We start from the raw sequence: 21,653 nt of genomic DNA on the forward strand, positions 1-21,653 counted from the left end.
TCATACATGTCACATAATCAATTAAGCAATTAAATCAATTAATTACTTATTTTTCATATTTCTTAGATTTGCATGCAGTTGTGTTACGTTGTCTTAATTTTTTGGACCTTACACCAAGGCTCGGTGGACGAGTAAAACTGTCGCTGATATCTCCGTCGTCGGGTACCGCGGTTATACGTAAATGGATCCATCGACTTAGAGCTGATACGAAAGTCACATCAAATGATTGGAGAATGAATGAAAATGCAGAATGCCTAATTTCCTAAAAATGCACATGCATGTTGATGTTGTCATGGATGTTGTAACATCCAAGGCAACATCCGACAGTGATCAGAATCCACACATGCTGAGAGATTTCTAAGATTGGAGAATCTCTCGAAGTCCAATGCTTTTGTGAATATGTATGTCAATTGGTTATTTGTCCTAACAAATTCTATACGGATCAAACATTTCTCTACTAAATCTCGAATAAAATAATGTCTAATGTCAATGTATTTTGTTCGAGAGCGTTGTACTAGATTTTTTGAGATATCAATTGCGCTTCAATTATTACATTACACAATGAGAATGGGATTTCATTCCACAATCCAGCCATCTACTTGTTTCGTCCTACGAGTTGCACTGTTATGACTCGATGTGAACACCCTCCTTAACGACAACTACAACAACAAAAGACATCCAAAATACCTCAACAAAAAGGACATTAAGGATTAGATTGCACTTTCTTCCACACGATTAAAGCTTAAATTCACTTCTTTAATATTTATTTTTCTCAAGTTTGAATCCAGCACCTCTTGGTCCACTAGATCAGACCTGGAGTAATGTATTCAAGTTTGTCGGATATGGTAGCCAAAAAGTTTACTATGGTGATTCCTCAGATGAAGGCGTTGTTCATGATGATTATCGTGGCGACCCGTAATGGATTATTGGTGTTGGCCGGTCCATCATCTGTACGTACTGAGCTTCTTGCCATTTTCTCTCCCGCCTATTCGCAATCGACCATTCATATTTTGAAATCTTCCATCACTTATTGTCTTTAAAATATTACATCCCATCGATTTTTAGGTAACGTTTGGTAGATATGATGGGATTAATAATATGTAGACAATACAATGGATTATAAAGTGGTATCGCATGAGATATAATACCTTGTATAAAAAAGATTTTTGTTTGCTTCCATTGTTAACCTCGTGATTGATTGAGAAGGAAAAATATACTTTCTCGTTTTACCCTTGATGACTATATTATTTACAAATTTCCTGGATATACACAACACATGATCTCTCTCGCAGATTTAAAAGCCCAGATCTATGGATTATACTATCGCTCTCCCTCGATGGTTTAAATTTCTTCCATCTCAAATTTGAAGCGAATCCCCCTGATATTTGTGGCAAACGATCTGGTAATGTCATAATTTCTATTAAATTTGTATTTTGGCAACTGTTTTTCTTTTATACCTCTATTATTCGTTTTCTCGAATTCACATCGTTACCAATGGGTTTTGGGGTGATCTCCTTCTCATTGTTACTAAAAAATTTATTTTGCAGGTTTGTGGCTGATTTTACCCTAGACAACCCAGAAGTTTCATTTGAAACATAAATCGAAGGGCACAACCAGCTACTTATCCAAAATTACTTCGATGGTGATTTCTTGTTTTGTTTGAGTAATTACAATTTTTTGCAATTCTATTTCTGCGTTTCCTTATTTTTTTTCAAAGAAAGCCCATTTCTTGTTACGTTTTCACCAACACTTTCGTACATATTTATGTACTATGTACGTGATATACTTGTCTTCTTTGTTTTTCAATTACTAATTATGTCACACGATGTACACGAATGCAACAATATGTTTTGTTACAGTTGTTTGATTTCTTCAGATTATTGTAGTCGTCAATGTTCTTAACTATTTGCAAGTTTAATTAGTAATTGAATACATTTTGGTGTAACATATTATCATGTAATATTCTGTTCTGTTAAATGCAGACCAAAACCTATGTGGTTTTCGTCGGTAGGAAGCCTGGAGTGTACGATAGATGGTCTGAGGCAAACGCCCAAGTTTGTCGTTTCCCTGGTACGTGTTACAAAGGTTATGAAAGTAGGGCAGCTGCAGAGGATGCATACAACGCCTCCTTGCCAAAACCAGTTGATGTCAACAATTTGAATGACTCTAATTGCTCAAGTTCTACTACTACTGAACCTTCTACTACAGAAACAAATCAAACTAAGACATTAGCCGACCTAGTAAAGGAAGTATCTGATTTAGGTCGTGAGAATCACAAGCTAGGCATGAAATTGGAGAAGTTGTCTGAGGAGATAGGAAAGTTATTGGAGGGAATGGAAAATGGTTCTGTTAGTAGATAGTTTGGAGTATTAAGCTTGGTTCGGATGTTTTTAGTTATTATTCAATCAAAGTTTGAGTAGTCAATGTTAGTCTTAATTTGAACACTTTACTATTGAACTTGTACATACGTATGTATTCCCAACTGTGGCATGTAATGCTTTTTTTGCCTGGGTTTCGAAGAAGCAGAAGTGTTTTCACCAGCTGACGAACTGATTTTGAGTTTTTTGGGTGTCACACATAGGTTGCATATCCAGGTATGTGAAATTTATTCTTTACTGTGAATAAATGGTTGTTAGTAATTAGTCATTTGGACTTTTTTGTGTAATGGATACTAATTGATTGCAAATAAATGGTTGTTAGTAAATTGGTTCTTCTTCCAATCATTTGAATATATGTAATAAAAATACAAATATGTTGATCATTTATATAGTTTATGTACTTTTGTTTGTTTACTGCAGTTTCTGAGATATTGGCCGTGAAATATGTATAATAAATGAGTGTGCATATATAAGCCAATTGAACTTAAATATGACTTTAGAATCTTTTGTAGGTGTTGACCTACTAAAGATTTCCATCATTACCATATTTATAAAGATTGTGTATTTAATGGAAGTGGTTGGTGACTTGAACTCATTAATTTCTTCTTCTTATATAAGTGGATCATATGTATTGTGTAATTCTCAATTCCAAAACTTTGTTTGTACGTGTCTTCTGTCGATCCCAATGTCTGTCTAAACCAAAAATGGTTCTCAAGAAACTGTGACTAGCAAGTACGATGTGCCTTTTGTTGATCTCATTTCTGATGATGAAACGTTTGTGTGCAGTGAAGATGATGTATATGGTACTGAACTGAAAGCTGAGGAATGTGGCTTTCTCCAAGAAATTGTTCGGAAGAAGCAGAAGTTGTTTCACACACCAAAAGTAACTGAGTCAGACACTCCGAAGATGAATGCACATGTCCGTTTCAATGTTGATCTCGGCACTAGTACAAAGAAAGAATGCATCTACTTCGAGAAGCATGGAGCAAAGAATGTTGTTGTTGTTGAACTCTCATCAGATGATTCAGCTAACTAAATGTACTCCCTACATTGAAATGTGCACTTAAGCAACCATCCTTTTGATGTTTTGGAAATGTAAGGTGATAGTGTTTATTTTGTGGAAAATATTTGTTTAAGTGCTGATAACGGTGATGTCTCTATGGAGTACTTTGTATTTTGCTTCCAAATATATTTAAGTGGGTTGAATGCTGGTAACAAGTGAAGATATTGTACTGTCTAATCTATGTTGGTTTACATTGTTGGTGATATGTGAAGACATTGTACAATCTTAATGGCATTGCTGGTGTTAGGAATCGAAATGAGAATCTTAAAAGTAATTGAGATGATGAATTAAAAACTCAACATTACACAAATTTAAAAAGACGTACAATGTTTTAATAAATGATAAAATAAAGTATATTTGATACACGTCAAACTCACATTACAATGGCTATCATGTTATAACTTATTGCTAACGATCAACCTTGTACTTGTACAGAGGAATAAGTGCATTTTAAACAGCATTATATACTATATATTTTTTTATTATAGTACTCACAGTTATTAATTCATTCTTATTAGATGTTCTAGTTTCGAAAAAAAATCAGTTCTTGAACTTAAAAGCAACTTAATGAACTGTTGCAGCCATCACCACAGTGCACTATAACTTTGAACTCAGCAACTGCCCCAGCAGCGTCCGCCCATATCACAAAACACAAGGTAGAAGAGAAGTAACGGGCACATAGCTAAAAGCAATAATAATCAAGAAGAAAAATTGCTGTAGTTTTGAAAGAATCAACAAAACCACTGGAATGAGTTACTATTCCATCAAAAGATTATATTTTTTTACCGTCAACAGACAGTGTCAATCTGCTGTAGTTTTGAAAGAATCAACAAAACTAGTTTACTGACATAGCCCTCGAACTGTGCGCTCAAATTATATATCCGGAAAGCTCACCTTCGATCCCCATGCCCAAACCCACCTCTAGGATTACCTCTCCTTCCTTCATATCCATCTCCTCTCCTCCTTTTATACGGCGGAAAGGGAGGTGATGAATTAAAAACTCAACATTACACAGATTCAAGTATTTTATTACACAAAGAAGTGCACACGCATATGGTTGATGTATCTGGTTTATCCAAAACTGAAATCCACCATACATAACTTGATGTATCTGGTTTATCCAAAACGCAAAAGATAAACAGTTGGTTCATCAAAAATTTAAAACACATCAACCAAAAACACCCTAAACCCGTTACCATTACTCACCACACAACAATCTTTTAACAAAGCAAATCCTTGCACGGTCACCTAGTCGTTTGAACAGTGCCAGATCATTATGATTGTTGAATAGCAACTTAGCGGCAACCACTTGTTCGTCCTCTGAAAGCTCAGTCAGACTTTGCAATGCAGCAAATACCGTATCTTGAACATCTGAAATTTTCTCCTCAGAAGACATTTCCTTGATCAAGTGTGACATCGTATCTTTCGTTATGTGAGCGAGGTTGTTGATTGCTTCGACTATGGAGTCATCATGCTCATTTATTTGTTTCCTTTTCTTACTCTTGGAACTTGCACCTTCAACTGATTTTGACGTAGGCGTATGTGCTTCGGATATGGAATCATCAGCACCGTCGGTAGTGTTAAAAGTACGATTCTCTCCAAGGAACTCTTCATAAGGCAGTTCGTTACCCAATTTCAGAACTTGTTGCAGCACATTCTCAAAATGCTTAGATTGATCCCCAGTTGTTCGATCTTTTCCGAATATTTCACACCAGTTACTATAGTGTGACCACTGTTTATGTCGCATAGATCATAAGCTTGGTTTGTGCTGCAGCAGATGCAATTACAATGGTTCAGTGAATGAGTTACTTAACTGAAGGTCAAAATACGTGGACAACATACCTTCACAATAGATTCCCATGTCTCATCCGTAACATCGATCGTGTTCTCAGTGTCATTCCATCCGACTCCATTTTTGGATAGCAAAGTCACCAAAATACTATGTATTTTCTTCCACACATGAATTTTTTAATTTATATGAGGATTACCACGTAAATTAGTACCTGGTATTGCTGTCTGCATTGCGTTCTCCAAAAGACTCAAGTAACCCGTTTTAAAACCATTCTCACTTTTCCACCCCTTCGTGATAATCTCTTTAAGCGACTGTATTAACACGCCTTCCTCATGACCGGTCCAACTTCTCCGTGTCTTATCCACTTTCTTACACCGCCCACTACCACTCGCAGAAGTTGCTACACTGTCCATGCTTAAAGAAAATCTTCAAGTATAAAGTCTGCCATGATATCAAAGTAGTAAGTATATATGATATTCATTACCAGAGTAGAAGGCAGTAGAATTTAAGAAGGAATGTTTATTTCAAAGCTTCTCAATCAACCAACAATGTTCATGACACATAGTTCACACAGTATCATTCATCAACAAAACAACTAATAAAAAGGCACAATAATGAAACAGATAAAAGATGTCCAACTACAGACTAGACTAACAATGAATCTTTAGAATACAAATAAAACATAGTTAATTGTAGGTGTTCTACATTGACATTGCGAACTCATATCTCCAACTATCCCACCCACTGGATTACTCGAAAATGCTTATATAATCATTCTGTGTATCATGTACGGGACTGCCAACATCGTAATCATTTTCATCCAATGGATCATCTGGCATTTGATTACGGATGAAATTGTGTAATAGTATGCACGCAAGAATTATTTGGTTTTGAACCGCTAAAGGGTAGAACGATGGACTTCGAAGAATAGCCCATCTCTTTTTCAGCAAACCAAATGCTCTCTCGATAATGTTTCTTGCTTGCGAGTGTCGCCAATTGAAGAGCTCTTTGTAATCTTGTGGTGCGGATGTTCAATTTCCCCAAGCATCCCTATGATATCTTACTCACCTGTGCGGAGTAAAAAAATCCCTCGATATTGGCGTACCCATTATCACAAAGATAATAACAACCTGCAAGATGTTTACATGTGATACATTACTTTTTGGAAAAACCCGGAAATCAATAATGTATAACGAAGCGAGAAGACAATTTTCGACAAAATTTAACACCGAAGTTTTTAACATATTACCTCTTGGAACTTTGAAGAGATCATCCTGAGTTAACGCATCTCTTAATACTCTTGCGTCAGCCGCAGATCCCTCCCACCCAGTAAGAGCGTAGACAAAGTTCATATTGCGGTCACAAACCCCAAGCACATTTACTGCAATAGTTCCTTTTCGTGTTCTATATTTGGCTTTCTCTCGAGCAGGAACGTGTACACCGATGAGTGTTCCATCCAATGCACCTAGAAAACCCTGAAACAAATAAGAGAATTAAGACTTTTAATTGACTAATATATTTATGAAAGTAATGGATATAACCTCATCAAGGCACGCATAACATCATGAAAATGTGAACTGATTGTCTGTCCACTTCGCATGTAATCATGACTAGTCACCCGATTTTTTTTATGATGCGCCAAAACAGACAAAAACATTGCCACCTTCTCTTGCACTCGGACATATCGAGAATCTGTTAATCCTCCTACATTCATTAGAAGATAGCACAACCTTCCGAAGGCATTGCGATTCATTCTCAAATTAACCACACACTGAACATCCCCAGCATCAATGATCATATTCAAATGGCTTAATTGAGCATTGATTCTTTGTGTCATTGTGTACGATACCGGTGTTCGACGACGGACACGACGTCGCTGGCCAACCATTCTCGTACGTTGTCGGATTAGAAGACACAACAACAATAAATTTTGAAACAACAGTTGTTGTACCACAAGAACCAGTAGCATGTTTCTACGTTTCATGTCCATCTTGCCACAACACTCAACAAATGAGAACACATTCACATTTAGTCGCACAATTAAGAGTACAAATAAAACATTGATACAACATTTATAAAAAAATATGGTTTTGGGCACTTATGGACTTATATGCAAATTAGAAAGAAAGCCATCACATTACAATGTAAAACTGTTCGTACAATGTTGTTATTGAAAATGAAGGAATCAGCAAAAAACTAAAGAATATGAAACATCAATGAGTATTTGTGTTAATCACAACTAATTAACAAAAAACGTATTACAGATTAGCACTTGATAATTTAATTCCTTGTATTTCAACTTCAACATAGAAGGTAATATGAAGAGAACAAATGATATACCAATATAATTGAAGGTGCTATTCACTGGTGTACCCAACAGCGAAGGATCAAATATGGAATTGAAAGTGGCTAATGCTCTTCAAATTGAAGAAAAAATGCTTGTACTACTGCTCCCTTTCACTGATTTCAATAGGGCTGAGAAAATAAATTATTTCAGATGAAGCTGAAAGAAAAAATCACATTCACGACAAACATGATGAGAAGATGAAGTTTGCAACAATTTCTTTAAAATATGAAAATTATCTGTTTAGAACTTAGATTCACGACAATCTAACAATACTTTTGTTTAAAAAAATGCATTTCAACAATCACTCACCTTGTAGAATCTGCCATTAAGCCCATCCGAGAAACCCATAGCGGCGGCCTCTGATACAATGACTGAAGATTATTGTTATTCGCAGCTTATATCTCATTTAGGGCAAAGGGCAGTTTTGGAAAAATAAGTCGTTGCCTTGGGCACTGTACAAAATGGGACTCATAATACCTCGCCGAAAGTGGGATCTATGTCAGGCGTTTTCACAATTGAACAGTGTCCAAATCACGGGAATTGGGTTATCCCTGATGCACTTATCAGCGAGTCAAACAATTGATTGGTAGTCATATCCTAGGCTAATCCTATCTACCAAACGTTGTGTTAGGGTAATATATACCTGATTTGTAAATTAAATAATCTATAAATAAATATATTATTGTGACAAAACACGTTTTATTAGATCAATGAGCCATCGATCAACATCTCAAAATTCTCGGGGGCTTTAATTTGTCGCTCAAGTATCAATGCATCTATTTATTTCTACCTCAACTTGCCAAATTAGGATTGCTTACTTGCTATCTCGTACTTACTGATATATTTTGGGGAGTTTAATTTTGACGTAATTCTTCTCTGCGTTTTGTTAAGTTAAATAAAATTCATATCTTGTTCGCGAATTTTCTTTTTTCTTTTTTTTTTTTAAAAAAATAACGTTGAAGTAAAATAACAAATTCTCAAGGGAGCAGAGCAATACAGAGGGATATTTTGTGTTGAATAAATCTCTTGTGAGACGGTCTAACGAATCTTTATCTGTGAGACATGTCAATCCTACCGATATTCACGATAAAAAATAATACTCTTAGCACAAAAATTAATACTTTTTTCATGGATGACCCAAATATGAGATCCGTCTCACAAAATACGATCCGTGATACCGTTTCACACAAGTTTTTGCCTTTTGGTGTTAGCATGAACTCAACCGCGTTGAAAGTTTTCACAAAGTTATTTTTGACCATATCGTTGTGTTTGGAACAATTTGTTCAACTATAACTTAATAATAAACCCTTCAAATTGGTCATTAGATATTACGTTGATTTCTCAATTTTTAATTGATAAATTAAGTGATCGTGTACGAAAAAAAAAAGTATTTGGAGAGATATCCAAGATTGTGACATGACATGCATTCTTTGTTCCTTGTAGACACTGTATAGTGTGTTTAATTAGTGCTATAAATTTTCTTCTTTTGTTTTTTTGGTATAACACATTGTGTGGAACACCTAAGATAGCTCTGTCTAGTGCCATTCCATGAATCATCAATTTTCCTATTGTATTGGAAATCTAAAGATTTCATTTTGGAAAATGGTTATGAAATAATGGGTCAATTATTCCAATAATTAAAAAAATTGAAATTCTATTAAAAAAATATATTAGTTTTGTTATCCATGTAAATCTGAAAGAATAGATTCAATATATTTGCTTGATCTCGTATTTCGTTCAAGTTTTACGATAATTGAAGCTAAAAAACAAATATGTTAATCTTATATTTCATTTATCTTCCAATTCCATGAGTCAAGCCGCGTGATTTGAAAATTACACAAAATTTTTTAAATAGATTTGTATAAAGGATTCAAAATTTTAATCCACAAAATGCCTCCACACAACAAATTTTATCTGAGTCAAATCACTGAAGTCATAGTAATTATAGATTCAAAATTCAAAAGTAAGAGTAAAACTTAAATATAAGTAATATGCAAAAACTTGTGTGAGACGGTCTCACGGGTCATATTTTGTAAGACGGATCTCTTATTGGGTCATCCATGAAAATTATTACTTTTATACTAAGAGCATTACTTTTTATTGTGAATATCGATAGGTTTGACCCGTCTCAAAAATAGAGATTCGTGAGACCGTCTCACAAGAGACCTACTCTAAGTAATAAATGCAATCCCTCCCTCTTCGAGAAGCAGTAAAAGATTATTAATTTGAGATGTCATTCTTAGACAATTTTAACTAATTGTTTTCGTTTTGTGCTTTTCGTTAGATGACCACAAAATTAGTTAAACCTGTTTCACATGATTTGAGGTCATGATATATCATCGAACATAGATTACACTAGCTTAAATTACTCTCCAATATTTTTTTTAACTGGAAAAGCCATTAATTAATTTTATCGTACTTCAAGAAATCAATGAGAATTTAATTTCGACGCTTTAAATTTAAATAAACCAAAACAGCGAAGAATGTATATGCATTGTCGCCGAAAAAAAAGCTTCGACTGTTTTCAACAAAGATGAATAGTTAAATATAGATGCAAACGCATATACATTTATATGATGTATTAAGCAAGAAACCATGTATGGCTTTATGTAGCTTGAACTCAAACTCTTGGCAAAAACTTGTGTGAGACGGTCTCACGAGTCGTATTTTGTGAGACAGATCTCTTATTTGAGTCATCAATGAAAAAATATTATTTTTTATGCTAAGAATATTACTTTTTATTGTGGATATCGGTAGTATTGACCCGACTTATAGGCGTTGAAGCCTATTCTATTTTCCTAAAACATTACTCTTTTTCAACTTCTAATGTTATTCTAGACTAGAAATTTAAAGATTAGTAATTTTTTTTATGAAATCGTGTAAAATGATATATATGTTATTTTTAAAAATTATTTGAAGTTTTTTTATAATATATATACAACTCTTTAGCAATGATTTTTTTTTCCTTAAGTCTAGATAGTATTAAAACATTTAGTTATCGAACATAATCTATAATTTATCTACTATTTTGCACATACACCGCAAATACGCTACCATATTAGTATATATGAATGATGTTCCACACCTTGAATTCACATGCACAATCTATTTGATAGATCGCATTATTATAGTGCTATATACAGTAATGACAATTGACAACTTAGTTATAATATATTATATGTATAGTAAGACTAATAATAGAATGATTGAATCAAACTCGTAGAAGTAAAGTTGTAATCGGAGTAAGAGCATGGTTTACAATTTCAGTATTTTGTAACAAAAAGTAAAACCAAACCGAGGCATGTAGCACGTATATTTTCCTTAAAACAGATTCGTCCACTCCGGTATATGCTCCGAGATTTCAACCGTACGTTTGTTTCTTAAGATACAACGGACAGATCCGCGGTGATGTTACATAAATCACTACGCTGGTGAACGAAATAGATCTGAAATTTATCAGTGGAGAATGCAGGAACACAGGCGCAAAAAGCAAGAGCAGAATGCATAAATGTAGGAGAAAGTTGATTTTTTCGGTGGTGTCTTATGGCCTTGACATATCTCCTATTTATACATGCTGATAGCAACCAAATAAAAGACCAAAGGTTGCCATCAAGAGGCAGCCTAAGCACCAAAGGTTGCAATCAATAGAGCAGCTGAAGCACCAACAGTCAGGTCATATGAAAGATCTCAAGGGCATGTGAAAGCTCTCTTCCGAGGAAAATTTTTTGCAAAAAGTTGCATAGTCTAGCTAAGTGATTTTTGCCTTGATCGGCCTGACATTCGACACACCCAAGTCATGTTCGTACACTTGCACACAAGTCAAGCTTTTTCCGGTTCAAATCAAGCTCATGATTTGCACCCCTTGCGCCGTCGTGCGCGAGAGAGAACCTCTTAACCAATCATTCTTATACTTCCATAAAGTATAACATAATATAAACTCATCTATACCACTTTATATTTACGATGTGGGACAAACCGAACTTCTCAAATTTCCATTCACTCACATGGAAAACACATAAACCCAACACTACCATCTTCCTAATTATATATGTTTCTTTTTTTCGATTATCTCAAATATATAATTTATTTTGTTGCATTTTTCTTGATTTTACTAATATCCTCATATTAACTAAATCTTAAGAAATCGTGCAATCATTTTTTGAAAGAATTAAATAGGGATAATTAGGAAGTTTATTTGTAAATTTGTTTTCTAATGATTTTCTTAACTTGTGTGGAAAAACATACAAACTTATATATTTGAAACGTAAAGAATATGTATCACATCCAATTTGAATGCAAAATCGATTAGTTTATAAGTTTTACGGTAAAAAAAAATACTAGCACTAAAATTTTTCTAGTGTGGATGGTATAATAGATCAACTTCCCAATTAGATCAAGAAAATTAAGTTCATGACATCTAACTCTTTACAACAAATATTTGAAGATTCTATCCAGTTAAAGTCCGAATACAAACCATTGGAAGCAAGTTTTATTGGCAATAATGAATTATGTCAAATTGTTTAAAAATGGACCCCATTTAAAGAAAAGGAAGAGCAATAGTTGCATTCAAAATCACCCCATTGACATTATTCCAAAGTCAATATTAAACAAAGCAAAAATCCTGGGACGGATCGATATTATGAGAAAATATATATAATTACCAGAAGCGAGAAAAAAAAAATCTTTCTTCTTTCTAAAAATTGAGTACAAAATGTAATTTTTTTTATTTTTGTATTTTGGATTGTCTTAAAAAAAAAAAAAATCTTATGAGACCGAATCGCATGAGTCAATTTTTAGATACGAATCTCTTACCTTACTCAATCTATAAAAAAATATATTTTTTATTTCAAAAATATTTCGTACTTTAGATTGCGGATATGGATTGAGATGACTCGTCTTACAGATATAGATACTTGATATTGTCCCTCAAAAAACTTACTTTTTATTATATAGGATGCATCGTGGTCACTAAAATTATTAAACCCTAGAAGCCACTTGCTTTTTTGCCTAATAATAGAGTGGGGCAAAACATTTGATTTTCTTGTATGTGAATTATTAACAAATCTTGCACTAGAATGATAAAAGGAAAAAAATATCAACTCCAAATACTGCTCCCCACTCTCTGTATATCCACGTCTTTATTTATAGTTTGTTATAGAACTATCAATATCATCAAGTAAAAACCCTATGTTTACACACACACACACACACATATATATGTATATGTATATGCATATGTGTATATATACACACCAAAAGTCAGCGCCGGCGTAGGCCCCTCCTGTTCTTTAATTCCCTCTAGCCAATAACGGTGAAATCCAAGTAAATCGATCATGAAAATAAGAAGCCCTTGATTTTCTTCTTTGGCTCGTTTTGATTCCGATGGATGATGACTGGGATTTGCATGCGGTGGTGAGAGGCTGCGCCACTACCGGAACCACCAACACCACCGCTAGCGCCGCCGCTGACAGCCCTTTTCCTAGTTCTTCTTCTTTTCCCTTACATAATGATGAAAAGTCATACGGTTTTTCTGATCTAGTGGATGACAGAGACGACCCGTTTCAGGGTTTGCATGAAATATACAGGAAATTTTGCGTTGAAGAAGAAATCTCCCCACCCGCCGCCGTCTCCTCCTCTAGTTTAGTGCCCACTCCGGAGGCTTACAACACACAAGAAATTCTGCAGATGCCACCTCCCCAGATGAATATGCAGACACAAGTGAAGTCACAGTTTAAGATCAATAATCCTGTTTGCGCTTCTTCTTCTTCTTCTAATTCTCTCAATATTCCGTCGACTAATTCCCCGCCAATCCAAAATCGTAGAAAGTGTGATCTTTTTCTTAATTCTGAAATCTTACGTGCAAAGAATCATGATTTCAAATTTTAATTATGTTAATGAAGCAGGAAAAATCAGATGGCGAAAATGGTTCGTGAGATTGCACAGGAGGAGCTCTCGGCTGACTCGTGGGCATGGAGAAAGTACGGTCAAAAGCCAATAAAAGGTTCCCCATATCCAAGGTTGTCTTCGTTTGCCTTCTCCACATTTAGAAATCCAATAAAACTTTTCATTTCCCATTCCCCTCTTAAATATTCTTTTTGGTCTTAATTTTTTTTTCTTCCCAAAGTATAACTATTAATACAATATAATATAGTTCATTAATGAAGCATAAAAAATCATTTAAAATTATTTTTGTTGGACAAAACAAAAATTGTTAAATAGTCGAAATATATTATTATAACTTTTGATAAGATGATAAATATTAGTTATATACTTAATTTTAAAAGATTATATTTCTTCTAAAATTCTTTACAGAAATATCTCCAAGACAATTAGTTAAGTATACATGTAGATTTATATAACTTGTCACTTCATATCCTAACCAACTTTTAATCAAACACATTCAGTTTATTATTTTTATAGATTATTTTATATTTTGAAATTAACTAGAAACTAGTTATGAACATTTTCAAACATGTTTTTTTTTTCTACTTATTTTAAATATGACTGTCTTATTTATGCAACCATATATTAAATGTCAGAATAGATTTATAATGTTAAAAGTGGACTATTTGCTTATCTATTTTTCTGTAAATATATTATATTATTGATTGAAAAACATTGCAATTTGATTTCCAAATTCGTACAGAAATTACTACAGGTGCAGCACATCAAAAGGCTGTGCAGCTAGAAAACAAGTGGAGCAAAGTCCAAATGATTCAAATATTTTCATTGTCTCGTACACCGGCGAACACACTCATCCCCGGCCAACTCACCGGAGCTCACTCGCAGGAATTATTCGGAACAAGATCTCACCGGCAGCAACTACTGCCACTAACAAGAACATAACTCCTTTATTGCCAAATGCCTTGCTCTCTTCTTCATCGCCAGGCTCTGTATCGGGCTTTTCTCCGAATACTCCGTTGCCGGCAGGCGAAGCCGTGGCTCAAGAAGATGTTGTAGCGGCTGTGAGGGGGGAGGGGGATGGCGGAGGCTATGAGGATGAGGAAAACAATGCTGATATTCCTTCTGATTCGATGAACGATGAAGAAGATTTTTTCACAGTTTTTCAAGATTCTGATGATCATGACTTAGGTGGCTGTGGCGGTGGAGGTGACTTGATGTTGTCACCGCCATTGGCTCCCACCGCCGCGGCCACCTCTATATTTCGTGTCGTCGGTGATGGCGGTTGAGTAGTATCGACCTCAGTCCATTAATGAAGTAATACTTATCTATTGAGATGTGATGAAACATTTCTAAATTATACATCTTATAGATGCGTGACTATTCATTGATGGACACGGTGGACGGTGGGTGAGCAGCATATAATATGACTGTATCTAAGGGTATATCCCTCTCCATCAAAAGAAATTTTTTATAACATAATTATAGAACTACGTTATATGATCAATTTTAATTTGGTTGTGTTTTTAATGTTATTCGAACTCCGTAGTTTATTAATGTAAAGCTAGCTATGTTATTAAAATTACAGAAATCTTGTAATAAAATTTGAAATGGAATGAAAATGTTAAGATTAAATTTTATTTTTATTTTTTGAAGAGAAGTTTAAGTTTTATTTTAGTCATGTTGAAGTGAATAAGAAACTCTGGACAATTAAAGTAGGAAAAAAATACAAAATGTATATTTGCTTTTTGGTCTTTTATATTGTCAAATTTCAATTTTAGTCTTACATGTATGTATATTATTTTGCAATTTTACTCGTGTATGGAGTGTTACATTTCACATTGTCGTTGAAGAATGATTAAAATTTCTAAAAATTGAAATATATAAAAATACTATTGAAATTTGACGGTATAAAATCCAAATTGACTAAGAGAATTAAAATTATAATTTTTCCATTTTAATATCACCTCAAAATATTTGATATTAATAATTTCTTAACTAATTTAATGTTTATAAATATATATATATATATATATGTATTATTTAGAGATCAAACTCAATTAGTATAAAGATTTCTTACTTACTAATATAGTACAAATTATAGTATATACGCATGGTATTGATATAACATATATTCTATCCACATTAATATTATAATATATAAGGAATGTAGAATAATCCGTCAAAAGGTTATTATTATATAAAGTCACAAAATATCACCTACAAAATTCAATTTTTTTTTATTTTATAAAATGCTATAAATTTTAAATATTTAACAAATTTATCCTACTTAAGTAATAAGTCTTCTAAATTATATATAAAAAATTATAATATTTATCGAAAAAAAAAACTTTACATAATTTAAATATTTGTTTTAAAATTAATCTTTCCGAACAACATTTCAATTTATCCCACAAAATTTATTTATCTATTTCGGCCCATTTGTGTATTGGGCTTTAATATTTGAAGCCCAGTTCAATATAATGTTAAAGGCCATAAAAAGTCTTGCCCGATGAACACATCGAGTGAGTGATTCAATTTGCAGTTGAGCTGAATCCACTGAGTTTCTCAAAATGTTTCTCCGACTAGTGGCGCGGCCGTTGTTGATGGCGGCAAGAGTGAAGGAGACCACGGGAATCGTAGGCCTTGACGTCGTCCCGAATGCTAGAGAAGTGCTGGTCGGACTTTACAAAAAAACCCTAAACGAGATTAAGGCGGTGCCGGAGGACGAGGGGTACCGGAAATCCGTGGAGAGTTTCACGCGCCATCGCCTCAAGGTCTGTCAGGAGGAGGAGGATTGGGAAGCGATCGAGAAAAAGCTCGGATGTGGCCAGGTTGAGGAGCTGATCGAAGAAGCTCAGGATGAACTCAAGCTCATCGGTCACATGATTGGTCCGTGCTATTTTTGTATATATATAATTTGATTTTATTTTAAAGCATTTGGCAAGATTTTTGTTTATTTTTTTGCGCTTTTTCTCTCTTTTTAAGCCGTCGTGTGAAATTTTAGGTTAATGGAATATGTATGCGTCTGTGAGTGATTAGTTTAGAATTAATCCCGGGGAAATTTCTGATACTAGCTTTGAATAAATTATAAAAAAACTGTTAGGAAACCATGTTTTCAATATCTGAGAAACATTGAATAAATGAACTAGCTTTGACTATGATATTGTCTTATGAATCTGCTTAATCTTGGTCTTCGATCCCAGCACTGCAACTTTGTTTTCTTTTCATTTCTAGTTTGATGTTTTCTGGTAATATGCTTTATAAACTTGTGAACTCCTAGTGTATTGTGATTCATATTCAGTTAACACATCTTGATCCTAAAGTGTTTATTTGGAAATCATATTAGTCTTTGGCCGATTTTCCAAAACAAACCAGGCTCAAGGATTTAATTCTCTAAACAAACCTGCAATGATTTTTAGTCCAGTTGATATCTTGTGCAATGACGACGGATGGAAACTCCAGTTAGGAGATTCGAGACCATGACTAGTTCCCATATTAATAGACGAAAAGGGAAACCATAAAAGACTTGGATAATAACAATAAAGCACGATATGCATTATCTAAATATGGATGAAGATATAATAGGAGATTGCTCACAATGGCGTAGGAGGATCTATATATCTAACCCCACTTAGTGGAATAAAGACACGTGTGTTTTTAATCTCTAAACTCTAGTGCTCGATTCTCAGCTTTTCTAATGAAATTGTTATTTTTCTTTTGTTTTTCCTCACATATTTGCCTAAGGATTTGGCATCAAGAAATGGCTTTTCTTTAACATGGATGATTATATGTCTAGTACAATTCATAATTCTTCAAAGTATTTAGCTGGACTTAAATGCCATTATTTACTTAAACATAATATTTCATGTTTTTCATAGTTTCTATCTCGTAGTTTGTGATGAAATGCCTTATGGTTTGTATTTGGATCAATGGATTTAAAATCTATAATATAACCTACAAGAAATTCTAAAATTTTAAAAACTTACTGCTGTATTCGATGCTGTTTTTATGTTGTAACCCATGTCAAGATCAGTGGAAGAATTTATAATATTTTATTCTATATTATTTTCTTCTGGACCAACTGAATCGCTGCTTTTCAAGTTTAGATTACATGAATTTTTTATGCTGGTCGCAGAATGGAACCCATGGGGTATTCCCGATGACTATGAATGTGAAGTTATCGAGAACGATGCTCCAGTGCCGAAGCATATTCCCTTGCATCGACCCGGTCCTCTCCCAGAAGAGTTTTATAAGACGTTGGAAGCTGTTGACACTGGCACTTTAAATCAAGCTATTTCAAGCTCAAAGAAAGAGGATCCCGCTATTTCATAATGCTTCGGTATCTTTTCATGGATTGGCAATCACCTTCACCTGTTGCAGTCTGAATTTTTCCTTGCAGTGTGATAATCGTGTTCTCTTGTTTACTTAACTTGGAACATCTGTTTCTTTTTTTTTTTTTTTTGATAAGAAACTAATATATTAATAATAAATATTAAAGGTTTACAATGTGAGGTGGATGAGTGATCCACGATCCACAACTCGAACATCTGTTTCCTTAATCAATCAGAGTTTGATCAGGTTGACCAAAGCTCCTGTTCTAGCTAGTAATTTAAATTTGTGCTTTTCTTGAACTAATTTAGTTCATCGCAATAAATATCCTGATGGAAATAAACCAACTTATATTGAAGTGTCACTTTCCTGGTGCGCCAAATCAAAACTATATTGTTTTCTTCTTTAATTCCGTTGAATTTAAGCCTGGCGGCATTTGAATTTGCATTATGTTTTCCAAGATGTAAATTGCCCTTAAGATCACTATTGCAAATGGGGAATCACCATCCTGATTTGAGTGAAGTACAATTGCTTGAAACATGGACTCAAAAGTTTGATCAAAGAGGTTACAGGAGGGGTGGCCGAGTTTAGAATTAACTGCGACCACTTGACCAAGCAATGCTGGCTGTACGTAGGTCTGGTCATAGATATGTTGGAGTGCTGTTTTCTCGTAGTATAGACATAGTGGAAGTTTTAAAAAATTTTGTTTTGACATTCAAAACGTTCATTGGGTGTCGTATGATTTAAAACATTCATAGGGTGTTTAGATCTGTTTATCTTTGTATATTTAACATTGGATACCAAATCAGTTCGAGATAAGTAGAGTTAGTCTTTCTTGTAAATCTCTACGAACAAATCTTTCGTTTTGCGTACTAATGATCTTAAACAATTTTGCGTCGAGAATGAATCGGAATTTTAGAGATCTTGCAGCTATGAGGCCGTGGAAGCAACCGTCAATTTTTCTTGTGAAAAACTAAGGTGGCCGAAATTCTTTGTGAAAGGAGACGAAGCAAAATTTTATTTGATAAAATTTTGTCTGCCAAAATCTGCGTGTAAAACTTGTGTTATATCATATGACACTCAATGAAATATTATAAGTTTGATTCCTGATCACATCAAGAATCTCGCTCATATTAGAATTCATAATCCTAATCTCATTAATATTCATTTTTTCATTCATTAATTAAAATTCTCATATTGTATACATATAATGCAAAGTCAACTTTTGATAATGCATTATATACACACACACACACACATTTATACATGCATATACACATATGTACATGTATAGATATATTTAAAATTAAATAATCATTATTTATTATTTTAATTAATAATCAATTAATTAATCAATTCTACACCCTTCTAAAATATTCTATGAGAATCATGTCCATATAATAGTAACTACTACTAACATTATGATTTATTAGTAAATTCTAAAATTACTAAATAAATAATTGTGAACTCATTACGACCTTGATCGATGCAGATAATGCTGATGTACCGAGAGTACAAATCTTGTTCATGTAATAAAAATTGAAAATTTTAAATATCAAAATTTTCATCGATCCATTTTCGGCCGTTGCCATTTTTGTGAACTCTTTCACCAAAACCGGTAGTTCCACTCTCCTCACTTAATCATCAATTAAGCTTAACTTCTTCAACTTAAATACATTGAATCCACTTATAAACTATTTTCTAAGCAATATACTTGATCTACATCAAACTACAACGTCAAATTCAACTCCTTGAACTTGACTATCTCAACGAAAATATAGAATCTGATACTTGTGTGATCCTCAATTGTTCATATATACAGGTAGTCGTGAGTTCACAACTTCATATGATTCAGCATAACATTTATTCTTATTCGAACTTACCCTAATTTGCCTAATTCTTTTCATCAATACCTTGATCAAGAATGTCGGAATTCATGTCTGATTGCACCCATCGGATCATGTTAAGTTTGTCTAGTAAGATCACCTCATGATCCCCTAAGTATCACTAATAGTGCTTGCAAGAATCTTATGTTATGATTAGCATATAGTATGGTCCCTTCAACTCATATATTACGATTGAATCTACAACCATTGGTACATTGAGAGTTGCAAATGAATTTGATAACGATGTGATATATTTTTGAGTAATAATAGTGACATAATATGTGGAACTGAGGAAAAACCTTTCCAAAATGCACATATCTCACTCTGACGAAATATTTCTTACACTATTAACTCATCAAATCACATAGGATATCTTCACTTGTATGCAAATGATGAATCCCAACTAAAATGTATTGAGCCCTACGTCTTTCGAAACTACACCCAACCTCGCCACCTGATGACCCTCAATAGAGTCGGTAAACGGATCAAAGCACATGCTAGTACGTGAAGCCTCTACGTTGGTCCGGACCAAAGGGCTAATGATGTACAACCATAATCGCGAACAATTCTACTCGATAAGTGATAAACAACTGGATAGTTCGATGGAGGGTTGTTCAATGCATCATCAAATGATCACTCATCTGTGCCCATAAATGTTTCGGGAACCGTGAAATATTTTTTTGTTTATGGCATGCGGTTTCTGGAAAAAATTTATATGGTTAGAAAAATTTACCTGAAAATGATTTAAACATAAAATCTTATGATAAAGAAAAACTTGCAATGATCTCATTATTGGAGTACCATTTTCTTGCACTCAAGGCACAACGAAAGTGTAAAAATTTTAGTTTTGACATTCAAAACGTTCTTTAGGCATCGTACAATTTAAAACATTCATAGGGTATTTAGATATATTTACCTTTGTATATGTAACGCTGGACACCAACCAGTTCGGGATTAGGGTAGTTGGTCCTTCTTGTAAATTTCTATGAACAGATCTTTCTCATCTGATCGCCTACTCAAGTCCACGATCGAAGATTGGATTCCTTGTTTAGATCGCACTAGAGATCTTAAAAAAATTTGCATCGAGAATGGATTGCCGCAATTCCAAAGATCATGCGTTGATGTGGCCGTGAATTTTTCTTGTGAAAAACTAAGGTGGCCGAAATTCTTTGTGAGATCAGGAAGAAAAATCTAGGTTGACAAAATTTTGGTTGCCAAAATCTGTGTATAAAACTTTTGCTATTTCATATGACCCTAATAAAATATTTATTAGCTTTGATTCATGATCACATCAGAAATCTCACTCATATTAGATTTTATAATCCTAATCCCATTAGGATTCCTGTTTTTATTAATTAATTAAAATTCTAATGTCGTGTATATATANAATTATGAATTCATTATAGCCCCCATCGATGATCAGACAGCATCGATGTACCGATGATACAAATTTTGTTCATATAATGAAAATTGAAAATTTCGAAAATCAAAATTTCCACTTATCCATTTTTGCAGCTGCTTATTTTGCGAACTCCTTCACCAAAATAGAAAGTTCTACTTTCCTTACTTAATCAGCAATTAAGTTAACTTTTACAACTTTCATTACATGAAATCCACTTATAAAATCTTTTATAAGCAATATGTTTTATTTTCATCAAACTACAAACGTCAAATTCAACTACTTGAACTTGTCTATATTAACGGGAACATATAATCCGATACTTGTGTGACCCTAAATGGTTTAGGGATAAAACTATTCGTGAATTCACAATTTCATGTGATTCAACATAACATTTATTCTTATTCGAGCTTACTCTAATTAGCATCATTCTTTCATCAACATCTTGAACAAGAATGTTAGAACATATTTCTAATTGCACCTATTGGATCATAGTAAGAGCGTCTAGTAATATCGCCTCATGGTCCCCTAGGTAGCACTGATAGTTCTTGCAAG

General features: G+C 33.8%; 2 protein-coding genes and 1 long non-coding RNA gene across 6 annotated transcripts; 2 read left to right on the plus strand and 1 right to left on the minus strand.

Moving 5' to 3' along the window:
- Positions 1 to 12,743: 12,743 nt before the first annotated feature.
- LOC140990443 (WRKY transcription factor 22-like) lies at positions 12,744 to 14,772 on the plus strand. 4 transcript variants are annotated; one of them, XM_073460129.1, is made up of 3 exons: positions 12,744 to 13,405; positions 13,481 to 13,597; positions 14,239 to 14,772. In XM_073460129.1, exons 1-3 carry the CDS (start codon positions 12,963 to 12,965, stop codon positions 14,768 to 14,770), a joined length of 1,092 nt encoding a protein of 363 aa, XP_073316230.1. In that variant the 5' UTR covers positions 12,744 to 12,962; the 3' UTR covers positions 14,771 to 14,772. The 4 variants fall into 4 exon arrangements, with proteins under 4 accessions (XP_073316230.1, XP_073316231.1, XP_073316228.1 ...); XM_073460130.1 differs by having other exon boundaries at positions 12,747 to 13,405; positions 13,484 to 13,597; XM_073460127.1 differs by having other exon boundaries at positions 12,748 to 13,405; positions 14,227 to 14,772.
- Positions 14,773 to 15,985: 1,213 nt separating this feature from the next.
- Positions 15,986 to 18,115, plus strand: LOC140990720 (probable NADH dehydrogenase [ubiquinone] 1 alpha subcomplex subunit 5, mitochondrial). The gene is made up of 2 exons (XM_073460555.1): positions 15,986 to 16,373; positions 17,620 to 18,115. The coding sequence occupies exons 1-2, from the start codon at positions 16,055 to 16,057 to the stop codon at positions 17,814 to 17,816; spliced, it is 516 nt and encodes a 171-aa protein (XP_073316656.1). The 5' UTR covers positions 15,986 to 16,054; the 3' UTR covers positions 17,817 to 18,115.
- LOC140990721 (uncharacterized) lies at positions 17,619 to 18,642 on the minus strand. The gene is made up of 2 exons (XR_012177687.1): positions 18,021 to 18,642; positions 17,619 to 17,913 (listed from the first exon to the last, which is right to left on the minus strand). It is a non-coding gene; the product is annotated as an uncharacterized lncRNA (long non-coding RNA).
- Positions 18,643 to 21,653: the final 3,011 nt, after the last annotated feature.

The sequence above is a fragment of the Primulina huaijiensis genome, chromosome 12 (assembly GCF_012295235.1).
Source record: "Primulina huaijiensis isolate GDHJ02 chromosome 12, ASM1229523v2, whole genome shotgun sequence".
Lineage (NCBI taxonomy): Eukaryota > Viridiplantae > Streptophyta > Magnoliopsida > Lamiales > Gesneriaceae > Primulina > Primulina huaijiensis.